The following is a 20,510-nucleotide window of genomic DNA, read 5'->3' as shown; positions in this document are numbered from 1 at the left end:
GGCTCTGTCCAATTCCAAAGCTCTGGTTCTTTCTACCATAGTATGCTACTTCCCTAAAAACTTGATAGTAATGACCACCAAGGACAATGATAACATTCATAATAATAATAGCAGCTCATTGTTTTTTAATGACTCATTATATACCAGAATTTGTCTCATTTAATCTGCAACACAGTCTATGAGATAAGCATGATTAAGAGCCTAACTTCAGAAGGAAACTAGGGGGAATGACAAGTAAGTGGTAGAGCAACTGTCTAAGTTCACTTTGTGCTGCTATTGCAGAATACCTGAAGCCAGGTTATTTATAATGGCTCACAGTTTTGGAAGCCGAGAATGAAAAGGTTGAGGGGCAGGCATCTGGGGATGGCCCTCTTGTATCATCCCATGGAAGAGAGAAAGGGCAAAAAAGCAAGTGTTCGATGGAAAGGCAAGAGAGAAGGAAAAGTCATCTACTCCCCCAGATGATGGCATTAATCACCTTTTTCTTTTTAAAGATTTATTTATTTGAAAGTCAGAATTACAGAGAGAGAGAAAGAGAGATCTTCCATCTGCTGGTTTCCCAAATGGCTGCTACTGCTGGGGGTTGGCCAGGTTGAAGCCAGGAGCTTCATCTGGGTCTCCTACATGGGTGCAAGGGCCCAAGAACTCTGGCCATCTTCTGCTGGTTTCCCAGGTGCATTAGCAGGGAGCTGGATCTGAAATGGAGCAGCCAGGACTGTAATTGTTATGGCGAAGAGATTATCTTGGTTCTTCATCTCACGTGAAAGAATAATTATCATGTGGACAAGGTAGAGAGAGAAAAGCAGGATTTATTTAAGTTTTGAAAACTCCTGCTGAAGCGACCAGGAGTGAATTCCAAAAGAGGAAGACCCAAACGGGCTGATGGTAGTGGGGCTTTTAAGCACAATTTTGGGAAACAAACTGTCAGTACAAGGTGGGGACAAACCTATCAATATACCTAGTTTGTAATCTTATTTACCTTATCTGGCTTGCTCATGATAAAACAAAAGAGCCATCAGAATGGTGAGGTACTGTGACTTGCTTTATAGTAAACTGGGAGCTCAGTAGAATGGAGTCACCACTCCCTTGCTGTTCTCTGGAAAAGATTGGAAGCTCCTAAGAAGTAGGGCAGGCACTTTTGATGTTGCTAAAAGTAACTTTTGGGGAAAGGAAGCATTTTGCACCCTCAGTTTCCACCGGGACCAATTTAACCGGTCTGACTTCTCACAGAACTCCTTAACCCTCTCTGCCACAGCGCCAGCCCCATTAATCACCTTTTAAAGGTTGCACCTGTCAACACTGTTGCACTAGGATTAGGTTTCCAACACACGAATTTTGGGGGACACAGTCAAACCACGCAGCAACCAAAAGTCACTCTGATGATCTTCTGGTATTTTAAAATAAAGAATTTAAATTTTTTTTTTCATTTTTCTTTAACTGCCTTAGTACTTTTATGCTGTAGATATTTTGAGTTTCAAGCTCTTTGGATTCTGTTTTCACTAAATAATGGCTTTGTTAATAATGATTTATATTTTAATGGGTTCGGGAGTTTTAAGTTTTTTTTCCAGTACCACTTTGATTGTTAAATTGTTACATTGTACAATATCCCTGGAGAATTTTCTCATTTAGTAAATGAGGACACAGACATCTAGATTAATTATTTGCCTAAGGTAACATTAGAACCAAATCTAGTGAACAGGAGCTTAGACATTTTTGATTTTAGGTCATGTACCTGCTTTTATCTTGAAATCCTTCATGTCCACATGTTAGGTTATTAAAGCTATGATATGAGATGGCTGGGCCAAAAGGATCTTGTTGTATTTTTTTTTTCTGACTTACTTGAGAGAATTAGGTCTCGCCAAGTTTTGTAGCATGAAGGACAAGGAAGGATCCTTAGAGTTTAATTTCTGCTTCAAAGTAGACATTTATTCCACATCTGTGTTCCACTCCATTTTTATTTTTAAGATTTTAGGAGAAAAATTAAACTTTTATTTAACAATCTATATAGGAAAAATTTAAAAATATCTAATCTAAGCCTCTCATGTTGATAGTTAAACTTGTTATATTCTGTTCTTAGAACAAATGTAGGTGCTAATGCTGTGGTGTAGTAGGGTAACCCTCTGCCTGTGGTGCCAGCTTCCCATATGGGCACCGGTTCATGTCTTGGCTGCTCCTTTTCTGATCTAGCTCTCTGATAATGGTCTGGGAAAGCAGTGGAAGAGGGGGCCCAAGTGCTTGGGCCCCTGAACCCACGTGGGAGACCTGGAAGAAGCTCCTGGCCTCTGGCTTCTGATTGGCCCAGCTTTGTCTGTTGTGGCTATTTGGGGAATGTGGCAGTGGATGGAAGACCTCTCTCTGTGTCTCTCCCTCTCTCTGTCTATAACTCTACCTCTGAAATAAATAAAATAAAAACAAAACAAAACTGAAAACCAGTGTAGGCATAGATACCTATAATCCTTCATATAAAAATTCTTAAACTTACATAACAGCATTTTTTAGCTGAGCAGTTGGTTGCATTTTTATTCCTTAAATGACATTAGCCCACTATGAACCAGTTTTGTATCAGTGTGCCTTAAAATCCAGCTTGGAAGATGAAACATGAGAATGGGAGAACAGGGGAATTTCTGTGTTGGGCTTCCATAGTTAACATGCTGAGCAAACATGGCAAAGGGTGTATCCGTGCGGGGGGTGGGGAGGGGGGTGAGATGCTTAGGCCTCTACTGGGTATACAAAACTTAGAACTTTGTTCTGTCCAGTTAATTGTGAATTTCATAGTGTGGTACAATACATTGTTAATATATTAAAGTACTTAATGAACTTACTCTTTGCTATATTCAGCTGCTTATTTTAAATTTTATCTTCTCTACAAATGTAACCATTTAGATTAATAAAGTCTGAGTGCTGATTAAAATACTTTAATCTTTTCATAGACTATTTTAAGGAAGAATTAAGAAGCAAGGGGAGAATGAATTAGTAACAAAGTAAGTAGTATTAGCTTTATAAATTGAGTGTTTCAGATTTTGTTACCAAAGACCATCTTCTTAAGGTTTTCTTCTTTTGGTCAATATTCCTGTCTACATTCAAAAATTTTAATTTGCATATGTTTTGGGAATACAACCACGTAACCAAAGGGCACAAAGAGATGAAAGTTAAAAATTGTGGGTGATTCTTTGTTTGTCACTTTGTTCTAAAAAATTATACCACTCTTACACATTTGTGATCCTCTTTTTATAGTCTTATCTTTGGAATGAATTGAACTATAAAGCATCCATTCTCATCACTACTTATTGTATGTAAAATTAATACATAATTTATAATGAATTAATAAGAAAATATTGAAGATTTTTCCTTTTGCGTTTTAAAAAATATTCTTAATAAAGTTGAGATAAGTTACATGTACCTGGATCTTCTAGCTGAAAGAGACTTTAGAGATGGCTTGATTCAGTCACTACCTTGATTCACTTTCTGTAGATAGATGTTATCACCTGGAGACAACTGAAGACCAGAGGTACTGAGATATGGTGCCTGATGCAATTATCTTATAGTTAAAAAGCAGGGAGCTTATGAATGCTCTCATTGGAGGTGGTGGCATTAGGAATGGAAAATTGGTGATGGAGCCATAATATATTTAGAGGTAACACTTGCACTGTGTGAAGATGCAAAAGAAATTAATAATGAGTTGTGGGTAGAGTTCAGTTACATTTTAATTGAAACAGAAATCAAGAAGACCTGGTTTAGGGAAAAAGGTTGTGAGCTTTATTTGATTAAGAATCCTGACTTTGAACATCCATATAGAGATAGTAAAAAGATATTTAGAGATGTGTATGGACTCAGGAGAAAGGTTAAGTCTACACAATGTGTTCCTCAAGAACAATGAAATAAAGATGAAAAAAGTCTTGTTGTACTAAGCATGGCGTATAATAGTGTGTACCCAATTATGCATGTTCCATGAATGAGAATGTACAGGATTGAGATAGATCCACCAGTGAAATAAAAAGTGAGCAAAAGAAGAGGAATCGTGCAAAATCCTTTCATTGTAGAGGATAGGAGGTGGAGGAAGTGCTGGGGAGGGCAAGGGGAAACCGGCATGGTAATGGCCTCAGAAGACAAGACACAAGAGCAAATCAAGGAAACCGTTCAGAAAAGGAGGACAAGTAAAAGCCTGGAATTTTTTTTTTCTTTTTTTACATTTCAGTTGTTGGTTGCTTTCAGGTAACAGGTTTCAGTAAAAAAAGAGTGGAAGTGGAAGTTACCTAGGAGCTTATTAGAGGTGGTGTGCATGTGGGCTGTTTTATATGGGGCATGAAGATAAAGGAAAGGATAAAGAGACTATTAAGAGGTTTTACAGGACTATAGATTTTCTGCAAGTACAGACATGGTTGTAGAAGAGAAGGAATTTGGAAATAAAAGTGAGGGGATTTATCTGATGGTAGTAGAGTGATACCTCTAAAATCAAAGTGGAAAGGGTTAGTATTGGAGGGATCAGAGGAATGACACATGTCAAAATAGAAAGCATAGTAAAGTGGAAAGATGAAGACAAAGAGGGACTGATGGAATGGAGGAGAGTCACAGAATCTCAATTCATATAACTTTGATCAGCACAGTAAAGTACTGGGCAAGGCCATGAGAAAGAGTTGGAAGCTTGCCATGGCAATAAATTTTACAAGAAATGAACAAAATAATTTCTGAGTACTAGTGGGGGTTCACTGAAGTTGAAGAAGGCAAATTTGTAGCAGCTTCTCCTAATGTTTAATCACAGATCAGCTAGTAGTAGAGCCAGTCGAAGGAGTAATTGTCCCTCTCCAGAACATTGTCCTTGTCTTCCCCGGCTCATCTCATAGGCTTATCAATCCAGTACTTTCAAAAAGAAGGTTCTTAAGAGCAGAAGCTGCCGGCGCCACGGCTCAATAGGCTAATCCTCTGCCTGCGGCACCAGCACCCTGGGTTCTAGTCCCGGTTGGGGTGCCAGATTCTGTCCTGGTTGCTCCTCTTCCAGTCCAGCTCTCAGCTGTGCCCTGGGAGTGCAGTAGAGGATGGCCCAGGTTCTTGGGTCCTGCACCTGTGTGGGAGACCAGGAGAAGCACCTGGCTCCCGGCTTCCGATCAGTGTGGTGCGCCGGCTGCAGTGGCCATTGGAGGGTGAACCAATGGAAAAGGAAGACCTTTCTCTCTGTCCACTCTGCCTGTCAAAAAAAAAAAAAAAAAAAAAAAAAAAAAAAAAAAAAAAAAGAAGGCAGAAGCATGTTTATCTGGGATGTAGTAATCAGATAAGAAGTTCTGGGATAGTCCTCTCATCCTCTCATTCGCTTTCCTGCCCCCTTCAGTCCTAGAGAGGGGTTACAGCTTTGTCAGTTAATAGCACTTTGTGGATCGTTTTACAGGTATAGATGGAACTATATTGTTATTTTTTAACAGCTGTGTAATAGTGCATCTTATTGATTTAATGTGATTCATTTTTGCCAATGTTCTTTAAATTGGCATTTGGGTTGTTCCTTTTCATTATGAAACCATGTTTTAATTACTAACATATGTCATTATACATTTATTATTTCTTTAAGATAATTTCCTTGAAATTGAATTGCTGGATTAATTAATATAGCTATGCATATTTTAAAATTTATCTTGCTTAATTGTTTTAGCAAGATATTGTTTAAAGTTGCCATCTTATGTGTAGACGACTTATGAATGAGAGTCTGTATTATCCTTTTTAATCTCTGCCAATTTGAAAGTCTAAAAAAAATCTTATTACCTTATTGTTCTTTGATAATGAAAATTGAATATATTTTGTTATGGTGCTTATTTAAACTTTATAGAGGTATTACTAATTTTCTTAATTTGTGAAAACTTATTTTATATTAAAGGTATTTAAATAGTTCTGTGTATATCTTTAATTTTCAGACTATCCTTTAAGGTGTTCTTGCTATATGAAAAAATGTTGATTGTTAATATCTATTAATCTTTTCCTTAATGGTATCTACTTGTGAATCATAAGAAAGATTTTCTGTATTTCAAAATTATTTTGATAAATCACTTAGGGTAGGCATTGGGCCTGGAAGTTAAGATGCCATTTTAAATGCCTACATCCCATATATGAGTGCTTGGGTTTTCTTCCCGGCTCTCACTCCTGATTCTAGCTTGTGCTAAGGTGGACCCTAGGAGGCAACAGTGATGGCTCAAGTTTCTGTCACCCACAGAGGAGACCTGAATTCAGTTTCTGGCTCATTACTTTGGCCAGGCCCAGCCCTGGATGTTGAGTGCTTTTGCAGAGTGAACCAGCAAGGAAGTTGGCTTTTCTTTGTCTATCTCCTCGTTTCTTTCTTCGGTCTTTAAATAAATAAGTACAAAAATGTATAAAAGTCACTTACTATCTATAAATTATATGGTTTTACTTTTACCCTGAAATTTTTAAATTCAATTGGATTTGTTTTTCAAATTCCTAATTTCCACTGCTTTGAAATGCCACTTTTCTCACATATTAAAATATTTAATCACTTTTGCTCTTTAGTTCTCTTATATGGAAAAAACAATATGTAAGTAAATATAGGAAAAAAACAGTGAAGTAGGGTTTAGTGGGAAAAGAAGTGTCTTTGAACTAATACTTTAATTTCCAAGAATTTCTTGCTAACACATTAAATTTCTTACTATAATATATCTTTCTTCTTCTATTTCATTGGCTTGCCTTTCTCTCTGGTAATCTTTATGTCTTTTTTTTTTTTTTTTTTTTAAATAAAGTCTCCCAGTTACTGTTCTTCCTGCATAGAACTTTCCTGGTAATATGTCTAATGGGTTATCAAGGAGAAGTTTGAAGCGTTTAGAAGCCACTGTCAGAAATTAGATTGTTGCCTCAATGGTTTTGCTTACATCAATACTTGTTAGGAGAAGGAAAGGAAGAACTTCATATAAATTTTAAAAACAAACAGTAATTTGCAAAAGACATTGAATTTCTTCTATCTAGAATACAATTTAGCTGGGAGAAAATGTCAGCATTACTAATTAAGTCAGATAGAGATTATGGGACAATAATGGGTTATGCTAGCAGACCTTTCCTTCTCCTCTTCATAGTCAGTTATTTTGCTGAATGTTGCTTCCTTTGGTTGTCTGATGTTTCCTCATGGTTTGATTGAGGCTATGCATATTTAGCAAGAATGCCATAGAAGTGATGATGTATCTAACTTAGGACAACATCTCAGATGCCTGATACCTGAAAAAGATGGATACCATTACTGAAGACATTAACTTGGATCATGTGGTCAAGGTAGTATCTGGCGGATTCCTCTAATGTTCTGTTATTTTTCATTTTGTAATTTATAAATATCTTGTGGAGAGATATTTTGAATCTATCTGGATACCTCATTTCTCATCTCATGTTTATCCAGTAAGTCTACCATCTATTGATGATTCTTGTCTGGAACAATTATTACTATTGTGTTTGCCAAATGGATGATTTCTTATTTCCATCACTGTTTAGTAGCAGATGTGCTTAATTTGTGATTTATAGTGTATACCTGTATATATTATATATACTTTCTATATGAATTTCAGGATCATTTTTCTAGATCTGCAAAGATTGTTGATAGGTCTTGCATTGAATCTAAATTGCTTTTGGTAGTATGGACACTTTGACCATGTTGATTCTTCTAATTCATGAACATGGAAGATTTTTCTATTTTTAAAAGGTCTTCTATTTTGTTCTTTAAAGTTTTGTAATTTTCATCACAGAGATCTTTTTGACATCTCTTGTTAAATTTATTCCAGGGTATTTGATTCTTTTTGGAGCTATTGTGAATGGGACTGAGCTTGAAAGTGATTTCTCAGTCATGGAATTATCTGTATATGCAAAGGCTATTGATGTTTCATGTTGATTTCTATATCGATGTTTTCTATATCAATGTATTCTACATCGATGATTTCTATATTGATGTTTCATGTTGATTTCTATATCGTGGCACTTTACCAGTAGTTCCAGTAGTCTCTCAGTGGAGTTTTTGGATCCCCTATATAAGGATCATGTCATCTACAAATAGATATAGTTTGATATCCTCCTTCCAATTTGTGTCCCTTTGATTTCCTTTTCTTGCCTAATGGCTCTGGCAAAAACTTCCAGGACTATATTGAATAGCAGTGGTGAGAGTGTGCATCCTTGTCTGGTTCTGGATCTTAGGGGAAGTACATCCAGCATTTCCCCATTCAGTAAGATGCTTTCTGTGAGTTTGTCGTAGATTGACTTGATTGTGTTGAGGAATACCCAATTTGCTTAAGGTTTTCATCATGAAAAGATGTTGTATTTTATCAGATGCTTTCTCTGCATCTATTGAGATAACCATATGGTTTTTGTTCTAGCAACCACTAGGCTTCAGGGCTCCATTCCAAACTCACGCTGTTGTGGGCTAGTTTGGGCCTAAATTAATTTTCCAAATTCTTGCCTTTTAATTAGAGAGGAATTCTACGTACAGACCCAAACATGGCATGCAGTGTGATAAACTCTATTTGCAAAGTGAGAAAAATATACAGGCTCATTAGGGCTCTATTTTGGGAATGTGGTCCAAGAAAAGGGAATTATCATACCCTGCTGTGCTCATCCTGAGTCCATGAGTAAGAGAGAGAGAGCTTCTATTCTTCCTAGCTTTTATGAGCTTAGAAAAATGGAAGTGTTTACATGGTACTACCCCCACATCCCAGTTAAGTGGAAGTACCTCCTTGGGAGGGGTTTCCTGGTTGACAAATAGGTGAACATGGCAAGCTCATGAACTTAAAATTATCTGTCTAAGCTTCCCCACATCATTTGCCATTCAGAGTTGTCTGACTTAATCTTAAGGGGATGCTGAAGATTGTAGGCACATCATATCTTCTGTATCTACTTCCTGCTGATCATGGATGCAGACCCTGCTTTTCTCAGGTCCAGAAACCTCTTCCTATCTCATCTAATGACTGTTTCATGGGCTGGAGAACTTTAGGTCACCACCAATGGCTGCAACCCTTTAGAGAACAGTACCTCCTCCTTTTTTTTTTTTTTTTTTTAAAGATTTTATGTATTTATTTGACAGGCAGAGTTATAGACAGTGAGAGAGAGAAACAGAGAGAAAGGTCTTCCTTCCGTTGTTTCACTACCCAAAATGGCTGCAATGGTCAGAGCTGCGTGGATCTGAAGCCAGGAGCCAGGAGCTTCCTCCTGGTCTCCCTTGAGGGTGCAGGGGCCCAGGGACCCAGGCCATAGCAGAGAGCTGGACGGGAATAGGAGCAGCTAGGACTAGAACTGGCACCCATATGGGATGCCGGCGTCGCAGGCCACCGTGCCGGCCCCAGTACCTCCTTCTTTGATGACTGTTCCTTTCCTTTGAGGCCTGGACCATAGAGGTCCTTCATGGAGGAACACTTTTTGCAGTGTCCTGGCTTTCCATGCCTAAAATGCTCTCATGGTCTTTTCAACGATACCAGAATGCCTTATGGGCTAACTCTGAGGTCACTAAGTGTTACTTACAGTAACTGCCATTCTATGAGTCTGCTATATGGACTGTTTCTCATGTTGGAGCATTTTTCCTCTTCAACCCTGTCTATATTATCTATATTTACATATCTATATTGTCACTAAACACATAAAATGTTGTTTTTACCATCTAGCTCATGGCAAGTTTTTAAACTGTACCCTTAGAAGTATGTCCATAGGAATGTATGCAGAACTATACAGCTGAACAGTCTCTTTGTAGGACCTGTGAAGATAAAGTAAACATGGTGAAGAGCCAAAGTGACTCTATTTTGAAACAATAAAAAGCAGTTTCCATTTCCCGTTGCAGACCCGAGTCCTGGAGATATCAAAGCTTACCAAGGAGAGCTAGCTCAGCAGACCAAGGGCAGCTCAGTAGAGATTACCAAATGAGGTAACTCCCTGAACCCAAGCCAAACGGAGACCCTCCCCCCCCCTTCAACTGAGAGCAACCCGGAACAGCCCCATCCAATCATCAAAAGCCCCATACTGTAAGGCCCCGGTGATGTAACCCTGTGGTTTTTTTCCTTTAAAAGTGCTCCCAAACAAAGGCCTGGGCTTTTCCTCTGACCTCTACTCTGTCGGCTGGTCAGACGAGGCCACTGCTGCGGCTTGTACTTTTAAAATAAACCTTGCTTTTGCATTTCGGTGTGCTCGGGTCGCTGATAGCTTCTTGGGGATCTACTTATCTGGGCATTACAATGGCTCTCCACAAGCCTGTATATCCTTAAGCATGTGACTTGAATACATTGTATTAGCCATAATTTTGACACCTTAGAGTCTTCATTTGTACACAAAATGGGGTCCATTATTTTACTAAGCCCACTGAGGGGGCTCCCAATTTTCTTCCTTTTCTTTTTCCCTTTTTTAACCAGTGTAAAGCCAAAATACTATACCAAAAGAAAGAAAAATGCCACCTGGTCTGGGGAATATCATCCCTGAAGGTCAAAGAGAAAACCTCCTGGTCTGAGATGAAATCTCGAAAGGCCTGCTATTCCTGGGAATATCGGTTCCCAGGAGGCCACTGCCATGTCTGAGGAATGGAACCCCAGGAGGCAAAGAGAACCAGTGTAAAGCCAAAACAAAAAAACTAAAATTAAAAAAGTCAAAATAAATATTCCTCTAATCAGGTATGCAGTATCTGACTGGACACAGGGGCCGCCATCTTTTTTTTTTTTTTTTTTTTATAATGACCATGATTTTTTTTTTTTAAATTTATTTGACAGATAGAGTTATAGATAGTGGAGAGAGACAGAGAGAAAGGTCTTCCTTCCATTGGTTCACTCCCCAAATGGCTGCTATGGCCAGCGCTGTGCTGATCCGAAGCCAGGAGCCAGGTGCTTCTTCCTGGTCTCCCATGTGGGTGCAGGGGCCCAAGCACTTGGGCCATCCTCCACTGCCCTCCTGGGTCACAGCAGAGAGCTGGACTGGAAGAGGAGCAACCGGGACTAGAACCCAATGCCCATATGGGATGCTGATGCCACAGGCAGAGGATTAACCAAGTGAACCATTGCGCCGGCCCAGGGGCTGCTATCTTGAGGATGGATCTGCTGCCCATCTTCCTTTAAGAACGGAAGTCCACCTGGTGTCTGCCTGCTTGGAAACCACGTTTTTAGGGAACCCTCCATTGTAGGTTGGAAGTCCCACCCTTTACTGCAGGAAGTGGACTTTCTTCCATGTTTGGAGTCCCACTTCCTGAGACCATGTGGTTACTAGGCATCAGAATTGGGTTTTTCCAGTTTGTACCACCCAAAACTGGCAAATGAAAAATCACGCTAGCATTCCTGATTTTTAAAACCAAAACCTGAGGTGAACCTGTTCTTAATGACCATGAGATCCTTCTGTACAACTTAAAGGCTTAAGTTTCAACTTTCCCAAATACATCAATTATCCTTAAAAACATGTCAGAAACAACTTAGAAGAATTTAAATATCAGCAAGCACTCATAAACTGGTGTCGCAAGCACCACTTTTCACGCAGCTCAACAAGGGTAATACAACATGTTGGAGCACGGGGAAGAATCACACAGAATCGTGATTTCAATATTATTCTTCAATAATCAATACCACTCTCTCTATATATATTCAATGCACATATCTAAAGGTCAGTACTGCTTAATATATGTCATTACAGGTCATAACACGCTTCTAGGAGTAAGGCAGTTTCTAGAAATATCCAGCAATAGTAATAAGTATAACACATACAAACCATAAAAGCAAAACCAATCACTCATGGCCAAGGATATAATATGAATGCTGCATTCTCAAGGTTCATATCATGGTCATGAAAAGTCAAAATCCACAGTCCAAAGTCTCCGTTACCACTCAGAGACACACATCTCAGAACAGTCACAGGCAGCAGTCGTGTGATGACTGGCACTCTGGGCAGTAGGCTCGAAGTTCCAAGACGGACAGCAAGGTGCAGGGTTGGAGAAGTCACCTGAGGAGAGGTCCGGTCTGGCTCTGATGTCACCTCTGGCAGCAGCTCGGATGTCCAGGTGAGCTTGGCTCTAGCAGAGTGGCGAGCAGAGCTTCAGTCAGTGGAGACTCGGGCAGAGTTTCACTTGAACCTAGCCAGGTCCCTGAGGGGATGAAGGGCAGTTGTGAAGGGGTAGGTGAGTGGTGAATGTGCCCTGGTGTGTCACCAATCACAAGCTCATTTTTTTAGGTGTTACCAACCAGATATTGGTGTCTGAGTGTGACCAATGGTGTTTTAGTGGTCTTCTGGGTGTGACCAATCATGGCGCAGTACTGAGGGTAAAGTAATGCAGTAGTCAGCTGGTTGGCTTCTTCTTATGATGTAATGTCCCCCAGTCCTTATCAGGCCTCACCACCTGCATCTGTTCTGACAGATGGTCTAGGCAGTTCCTGGTGCTTAGTGGCCTTAGCTCAAGTAACTCCATTTTGGTTTTGCTTTTACTCTTTCTTTTTGGGTTAGTGGTGCTCTGTAACTCTTTTGGGACTCCTGTGGGATTCCCCACAACTGGCCCCCCTTTTTCTTGACTTTTCTCCCTAATTCCATTAATGCCAATATTTTATATTGTCTTTTGCTCACTGAAGCTACCAAAATTAGGAACACAAAAGACATTAACATTTGCATTTTAACTGACCTTTCCAGACTTCAAGCACTGAGAGAAAAGAAAATGAGTGAGGGGGATATCTTCAGGCTTCTAGAACTGTGGGTTTCTGAGGCAGGAGCCTCCTGAGCTCTGCTGCTTCTGAAACTGAAACCCCTTGAGCTCTATTGCTGTGAAAACTGAAGACCCACATGTTTGCTCAGGTACCTTTCCTGAGAAAAATAAAACTGGGCATTTTCTGAGATAAAAACCCCACACGTTTGCTCAGCAAATCACACTGCTATGTTTGAGAATGAATTTGTCTCCTGGGTGGCTTACCAATATGTCGTGGGCTAGGTTAGACCTAAATTAATGTTCTAAACTCTTGCCTTTTACTTAGAGAAGAATTCTAAGTACAGACCCAAACATGGCATGCAGTGCAATAAACTTTACTTACAAAATTAGAAAAATACACAGGTTCATTAGCGCTCTATTTCAGGAAAGTGAGCCAAGAAAAGGGAATTATCACACCCTGCTCGGCTCGTCAGAGTCCATGAGGAAGAGCGAGGGAGCTTCTGTTCTTCCTAGCTTGTTATGAGTTTGGAAAAATGAAAGTGTTTACGTGGTACCACCACCCCCGCCCCCCGCCCACACACCCTGTCCCATGCTGGTAAGAGGCAGTACTTCCTGAGCGAGGGGTCTCCTGATTTACAGGTAGGTGAACAGGGCAACACAGAGCAAAGGAGGTGTGGCTTCCAGCTCATGAACTTAAAATTACCTATCTAAGCTTTCCCACAGCAGCGCCACCCTCTCCCTCCGGATGTATCACCGCGGGTTGCTGCAGGCTGGTCTCGCCTCTCTCTCCAAGCTGCCACCTGCCCTGCCTCTCCTTGCTGCAGTTGTGCCTGTGTTCATGTCTGTGCACAGGTCCACGGCATTCCTCTTCCTCTTGTAGGATTTCCAGTGTGATTTTTTTTCTCCAATTCTCCCCTGAGAGTGCATTTCCTATACTTTTTTCTTTTTTTAAATTTTTTAAACTTTTATTTAATAAATATAGATTTCCAAAGTACAGCTTATGGATTACAATGGCTTTAGCCCCCCCCCCATAACTTCTCTTCCACCCGCAAACCTCCCATCTTCCGCTCCCTCTCCCATTGCATTCACATCAAGATTCATTTTCAATTCTCTTTATATACAGAAGATCAATTTAGTATATATTAAGTAAAGATTTCAACAGTTTGCGCCCACACAGAAACATAAAGTGTAAAATACTGTTTCAGTACTAGTTATAGCATTAATTCACATTGTACAACACATTAAGGACAGAGATCCTACATGAGGAGTAAGTGCACGGTGACTCCTGTTGTTGACTTAACAAATTGACACTCTTGTTTATGGCATCAGTAATCTCCCTAGACTCTAGTCATGAGTTGCCAAGGCTATGGAAGCCTTTTGAGTTTGCGAACATCGATCTTATTTAGACAAGGTCATAGTCAAAGTGGAAGTTCTTTCCTCCCTTCAGAGAAAGGTACCTCCTTCTTTGATGGCCCCGTTCTTTCCACTGGGATCTCACTCGCAGAGATCTTTCATTTAGGTTTTTTTTTTTTTTTTCTTCCCAGATTGTCTTGGCTTTCCATGCCTAAAATACTCTCATGGGCTCTTCAGCCATATCCGAATGCCTTAAGGGCTGATTCTGAGGCCAGAGTGCTGTTTAGGACATCTGCCATTCTATGAGTCTGCTGTGTATCCCGCTTCCCATGTTGGATCATTCTCTACCTTTTTTATTCTGTCAGTTAGTATTAGCAGACACCAGTCTTGTTTATGTGCTCCCTTTGGCTCTTAGACCTATCATTATGATCAGTTGTGAAGATGAAATTGATCACTTGGACTAGTGAGATGGTATTGGTACCTGCTACCATAATGGGATTGAATTGGAATCCCCTGGCACATTTCTAACTCTGCCACTTGGGGCAAGTCAGCTTGAGCTTGTCCCAAATTATACATCTTCTCCTTCTCTTATTCCCACTCTTATATTTAACAGAGATCACTTTTCAGTTAAATTTAAACACCTAAGAATAATTGTGTGTTAATTACAGAGTTCAACCAATAGTATTAAGTAGAACAAAAAAAATACTAAAAGGGATAAAATATTACATTGTACATCAACAGTCAGGACAAGGGCTGATCAAGTCACCGTTTCTCATAGTGTCCATTTAACTTCAACAGGTTTTCTTTTTGGTGCTCTGTTAGTTGTCACTGATCAGGGAGAACATATGATATTTGCCCTTTGGGACTGGCTTATTTCACTCAGCATGATGTTTTCCTATTTTTTTCAATTATATTTATTCTTTACCCCTAGCCTAGTGCAGTATGTCATTCCATAATCTGCCATCTTAGAATCCCTGAGCCAGTGTATTTTTATCTGTATAATTCTAGTTCTGTCTCAGAAAACATGTATTTTCATCTCTATGAAATTTTTAAAGTCAGTCTTTTTTTTAAGATTTATTTTTATTTATTTGAAAGAGTTACAGATAGGCAGAGGCAGAGAGAGAGAAAGAGCTCTTCCGTCTGCTGGTTCACTCCCCAAGTGGGTGCAGTGGCCAGAGCTGGGCCAGTCTGAAGCTAGGAACCAGGAACTTCTGGGTCTCCTACATGGGTTCAAGGGCCCAAGGACTTGGGCCAACTTACACTGCTTTCCTGGGCCACAGCAGAGAGCTGGATCGGAAGTGGAGCAGCCGGGACTTGAAACAGCGCCAACATGGGATGCTGGCCCTTCAGGCTGGGACTTTAACCTGCTGCGCCACAGCACTGGCCCCCAAATACAGTCTTTAGTCTGGCTTGTATCAAAGGCTGATAAAAATTTTAGTTTTAAAAAATATTATTGCCACAGGTTCTGATAATTTAGTTTCTTGCAGTAAATAGATTCTTGTGAACAAAGGCTTAATTGAGACCTAACTGAAAAATGAAGTTTTTAAAGAAGTAGTTTGTGTTTTGACTTTTAATGTCCCAGGAGTTATTTTTATGGCTTTGTCCTTTACACAGCTAGAAAAATATGAGATTCTTATATTTTTATTCCCGCGAAACTAGTAGGTCACTTCTACCCATGCATTAAAAAAGAAAGAAAGAAAGAAAGAAAAAACACCATTGCAATAGATTGGCCAATTTGGTAAAAGACTATAAAAATATGTGCTATATTGATAGATTTGAAGGATTATTCTTGAATTGATTCTTTTTTTTTCTTTTTCTAAACATCTTATTTATCTGAGAGAGTTACAGTACAGAGAGAGGGAGAGAGAGAGAAAGGTCTTCCATCCACTGGTTCATTCTCCAAAAGGCCGACATAGCCGGAGCTGAGGTGATCCAAAGCCAGGAGCCAGGAGCTTCTTCTAGGTCTCCCACATGGGTGCAAGGGCCCAAGGCCTTAGGCCATCTTCTACCACTTTCTCAGGCCATAACAGAAAGGTGGATTTGTAGAGGAGCAGCCAGGGTTAGAACTAGCACCCATAAGGGATGACAGCACTGCAGGCAGAGGCTTAGCCCCACTATACAACAGCGCTGACCCCACATTTATCTTATTAAAATGAGTTGATTAACTCAAGTCTCATTACGCTTCAAAGAAGTTTATTCTTTTATGTTAATATGGTGACACCTGTAGTAATCTGAGCTCTCTTATACAGTGTAAACTTAAGCCGTTTACTAAAAGAAGACAGTATGCAAGCTTGACTGAGCAACACTTGTTTCAGAAAATGACTGCTTTGGCTGGCGCTGCGGCTCAATAGGCTAATCCTCCGCTTGTGGTGGCAGCATCCCAGGTTCTAGTCCCGGTTGGGGCGCCGGATTCTGTCCTGGTTGCCCCTCTTCCAGGCCAGCTCTCTGCTGTGGCGCAGGAGTGCAGTGGAGGATGGCCCAAGTTTTTGGGCCCTGCACCCGCGTGGGAGACCAGGAGAAGCCCCTGGCTCCTGGCTTCGGATCAGCATGGTGCGCTGGCTGCAGTTGCCATTGGAGGGTGAACCAATGGCCAAGGAAGACCTTTCTCTCTCTCACTGTCCACTCTGCCTGTCAAAAAAAAAAAGACTGCTTTGTTAAGTCCAGAAAATAGTTATGTTTTTCCTTCTTCAAACATTCAGATTCTGTTTAGGCTAATTATTAAAGGGAAAATTAAATTTTAAGCAGTCCGTCTAAGGAAAGGCATGGAGATTGTCTAGTGAAGCAGAATGTGTAGGGACAATGATAGTCAATTCATTGTCACAAAAGTCCCACATGTGAGGTATCTAGTGTTAGGAGATGGTGTTGGAGATACCATATTGTGGGAGGCTTAAATGTCAGATTAGGGAGCTTGGACCATGAGGAAGGACATCTGAAAGGTAAGGAGGCCATGAACTAGGACGGGTAGAAACGGAGCAGTTCAAAAAACATGAAGGAGGTTTCATCATCAAATCATAGTGAGATAGGGTCAAGAGTCCAGGCATGGGTGAATGGTATGCCAATCTTAAGTTGAAAGTTAAAAGGAGAAGCGTGTTTTGTGAGAAAGAAATTTTTTTGAGTTAGTGTTGGGGGCCCGTGTTCCATATCACGTACAGCTACTGCCTGCGATGCTGGCATCCCATATGGGCACCTCTTCCAGTTCCAGCTGCTCCACTTCTGATCCAACTCCCTGCTAATGTGCCTGGGAAAATCAGCGGATGTTGACCCAACTGCTTAACCCCCTGAACCCACGTGGGAGACCTGGATGAAGCTCCAGGCTCCTGACCTTGGCCTGGTTCAGGCCTTGCCATTTTGGTCATCTAGGGAGTGAACCAATGGATGGAAGATGTCTCTCTCTGTCTCTCTGTCTCTCTTTCTCTCACTCTATCCCCCCCCCCAAAAAAAAACACATACCCATAATTCTGACTTTCAAACAATTTAATATGTACCAAAAAAAAAAAAAAAAAAGGATGGATTAGTGTTGTACAGGAGAGCCTGAGGTGCTTCTAGGGTCTGGTTGGAGACCTATGTGTGATGGGACCATGTGGTTCTGAAGTGTGAGAGAGTTTGAATTTGGAGAGGCATTAACATAAAGAGTGGTTGGAACTGTGTATTGGATAAGATTGCTCAGGAAGGTCCTTGTAGAGTAAAACAAATTGTGGGTTAAGGATTGTGGGCATCACCTACAATTAGTGGACAGGCAGAAGAGAAAATATAGGCTGGTGCTGTAGCCCAGTGGGTTAAGCCTCTACCTGTGGCACTAGCATCCGTTTTGGGAACCAGTTCAAGTCCTGGCTGTTCCACTTCTGACCCAGCTCTCTGCTGATGGTCTGGGAAAGCAGTGGAAGATGACCTAAGTACTTGAGCCCCTGAATCCATGTGACAGATCCAAAAGAAGCTCCTGGCCTTGATCAGCCCAGCTCTGGCCATTGTGGCCATTTGGGGAGTGAACCAGTGGATGGAAGACCTCTCTTCTGTGTGTAATTCTGCCTCTCAAATAAATAAATAAATTTTAAAAAACAAAAAAGAGAAAATATTTTCCTAGGAGAATGTAGTATTGTGAAGGCAAAGAAGATGACTGTAAAGAAGAGGGTAAGAATATAAATTTGACACCACTAATCCTCTGTTATTGAATGCACAGAAGCAACAGGACTGTGGTTTTCCCTTTTTTAGCAGATTTTAAAGGATTTTGATTGAAAAATAGTTGTTTGCTATATTATTCGGGTCCTGTCAGGTAAAGGAGAATTTTTTTTTTTTTTACATTTCATAATTTTTTTGGTATTAGCAGTTTTCTGGTCTCTCTGTGTGGTCTACTTTATTTCCCAATTTTCTCCATTACTAACTTTCTGACATTTGGAAAACTTATAGTACTGATGAAGTCATTCTGCTCTCGGCCAAGGATAGGATGTGAGTCTTGTGCTAAGTGTTTCATATGGTCAGCTCTGCACTTCATACTACCCCTGAATTCACTCTGGTGATGGCTCCGGTTGGAAAACCTTACCTTCTCACCTAGCTTGCATGAGCCTCATAAGAAGCTTCTGAAGGCAAAGACAGGGTTGATTGTGAGCCATTTCTCTTAAATGCTTCTGAGACCTGTTCCATTGTTTTGATATGTTATTTGTTCTCATGTAGCTGCTTTATCCTTTATTGGGTATATAATTTAAAATGTTAAAGGTGAAAGGAGCCTTACAGATCATTTCTCTCAGTTTCTCTATATTTTACAAATAATCAGGTCCAAAGAAGTACAAAGATCTGGATTTCAGCTGTCCCAATTGCTGTTCCCATAACAAGAACCTCAAGTTTAATTTGTAGTGAAGTGAAGTTAGGTCTTCTGTATTCTCATTTTGTTTTTTTATTTTTATTTTTTTAAAGATATATTTTATTTTATTTATTTGAAAGAGTTACAGAGAGAGGTAGAGGCAGAGAGAAAAGTCTTCCATCCACTGGTTCACTCCCCAGGTGGCCGCAATGGCCGGAGCTGCGCCAATCAGAAGCCAGGAACCAGGAGCTTCTTCTGGTTCTCCCACGCGGGTGCAGGGGCCCAAGGACTTGGGCCATCTTCTACTGCTATCCCAGTCCATAGCAGAGAGCTGGATCAGAAGAGAAGCAGCCAGGACTAGAACCGGCACCCATATGGGATGCCGGCGCTTCAGGCGCTGCCCGACAGCGCCAGCCCCTGTATTCTCATTTTGTTACCCGTCAGGTTCTTTGCCTCCCTTGCAGTGGAAATTGACAAGAGGCTAATTTACAGCCAGGCAGGGTTTATTGGACCTTATGTTTATTGGGAGACAGCCTGGCAGGAAGAGGTTCTGTAGACTGGCTACTTGACAGAATCACATGGGCTTTTATCCAGTTGAGGAGGTGTGGCTTTGCCCTCTTGGTCTCACGTCTCTTTCCCTTTGTCATACAGCAGTCAAATTTCAATTTACAACTGGCTCAGTGTCCTGTGCAGGGACTTTTCCTTTCTTAGCATGTGACACACTCAAAATGGCATGATTGCTCACCACTGCCTTGCCAGGAAGGTCATGTATTGGTGGTCCTGGGTTATTCTGGTCGGGCATGGGGGTTGGACAATTCCTTAACAGGATAGTGGGAGATCTTTTGAAATTAGGATCTGGGTGCTCTTTGCTCCTGATTGGCTTGCAGCTATAGAAGATACATGTGAGGTCGGGATGGGCTTGATTTAATGAGTCCTGTTTTGGTCCTGTCTCATTTTTGCCTTTGTATTTCCGGGCTATAGTGTGCAGTCCGCGCAGCCACAGAAGGCAGAACTCTGGTTTTGGAAGGCTTGGAGAAGGCGGAGAGGAACGTTCTGCCTGTTTTGAACAACTTGTTGGAGAACAGAGAGATGCAGCTTGAAGATGGACGCTTCCTGATGTCTGCTGAACGTTACGACAAACTTCTCCAAGTAAGAGAAAAAAAAATTTGGCTGTGTTGTCTTTGCCATCACATTGTGGGTAGTGCCATTTTGTTCTGTAAGACCTGGTTATCTTGGAATCGGGACAGATGCCCAGCTGCCCATGTCTGTGGCAGTTAACTGAGGTCAGGTCCTGAGTTGGCAGTTTTGGATACCAGCTTGGAAGACCGTGCAGATTTTTACTCTTTTAATTTCTCATCAGTCTAATAACTATTCTCTTATTCATTTTTCTCCTTCTCCTTTTCCCTTCTTTGCTTTCTGCTCTTTCTCCTTCTCTTACTTCTTTCAAGGACTATTTAAAAGCATCATGACTTCTGGACTGCGCTGGGCATCAGGGATGCAAAGCTGAGTAAAGTCTAGTTCTTGCCCTTAGGAAGCACAAAGTCCAGAAGGAATTGACAAAAATGAGTCAGATGTTGAAAAGATACCCTGATGCTCCACTGGCATCTCATGCCTGGGTTATTGTGAGAAGCTCCTATCTATACTTCCTGTTTCTATCATTGCCCGCTTCCACAATTTTCAACCCAGCAGTGTGGGTGGTGCCTCTAAAGCAGGCACCAGATGGCCGGCACCGCGGCTCAATAGGCTAATCCT

At 40.9% G+C, this 20,510-nt stretch overlaps 1 protein-coding gene across 1 annotated transcript in view; it reads left to right on the top strand.

Moving 5' to 3' along the window:
* VWA8 (von Willebrand factor A domain containing 8) overlaps positions 1-20,510 on the top strand; it is a 407,530-nt gene that overhangs the window by 77,564 nt on the left and 309,456 nt on the right. The window contains exon 5 of the mRNA XM_008260014.4: positions 19,740-19,907. Coding sequence (XP_008258236.2) covers positions 19,740-19,907 — 168 coding nt within the window. The remainder of the gene's footprint in view (positions 1-19,739; positions 19,908-20,510) is intronic.

This window comes from Oryctolagus cuniculus, chromosome 9 (genome assembly GCF_964237555.1).
Source record: "Oryctolagus cuniculus chromosome 9, mOryCun1.1, whole genome shotgun sequence".
Lineage (NCBI taxonomy): Eukaryota > Metazoa > Chordata > Mammalia > Lagomorpha > Leporidae > Oryctolagus > Oryctolagus cuniculus.
Note: the sequence above shows the minus strand (reverse complement) of the source record. Positions and strands in the feature narration are given on the sequence as shown.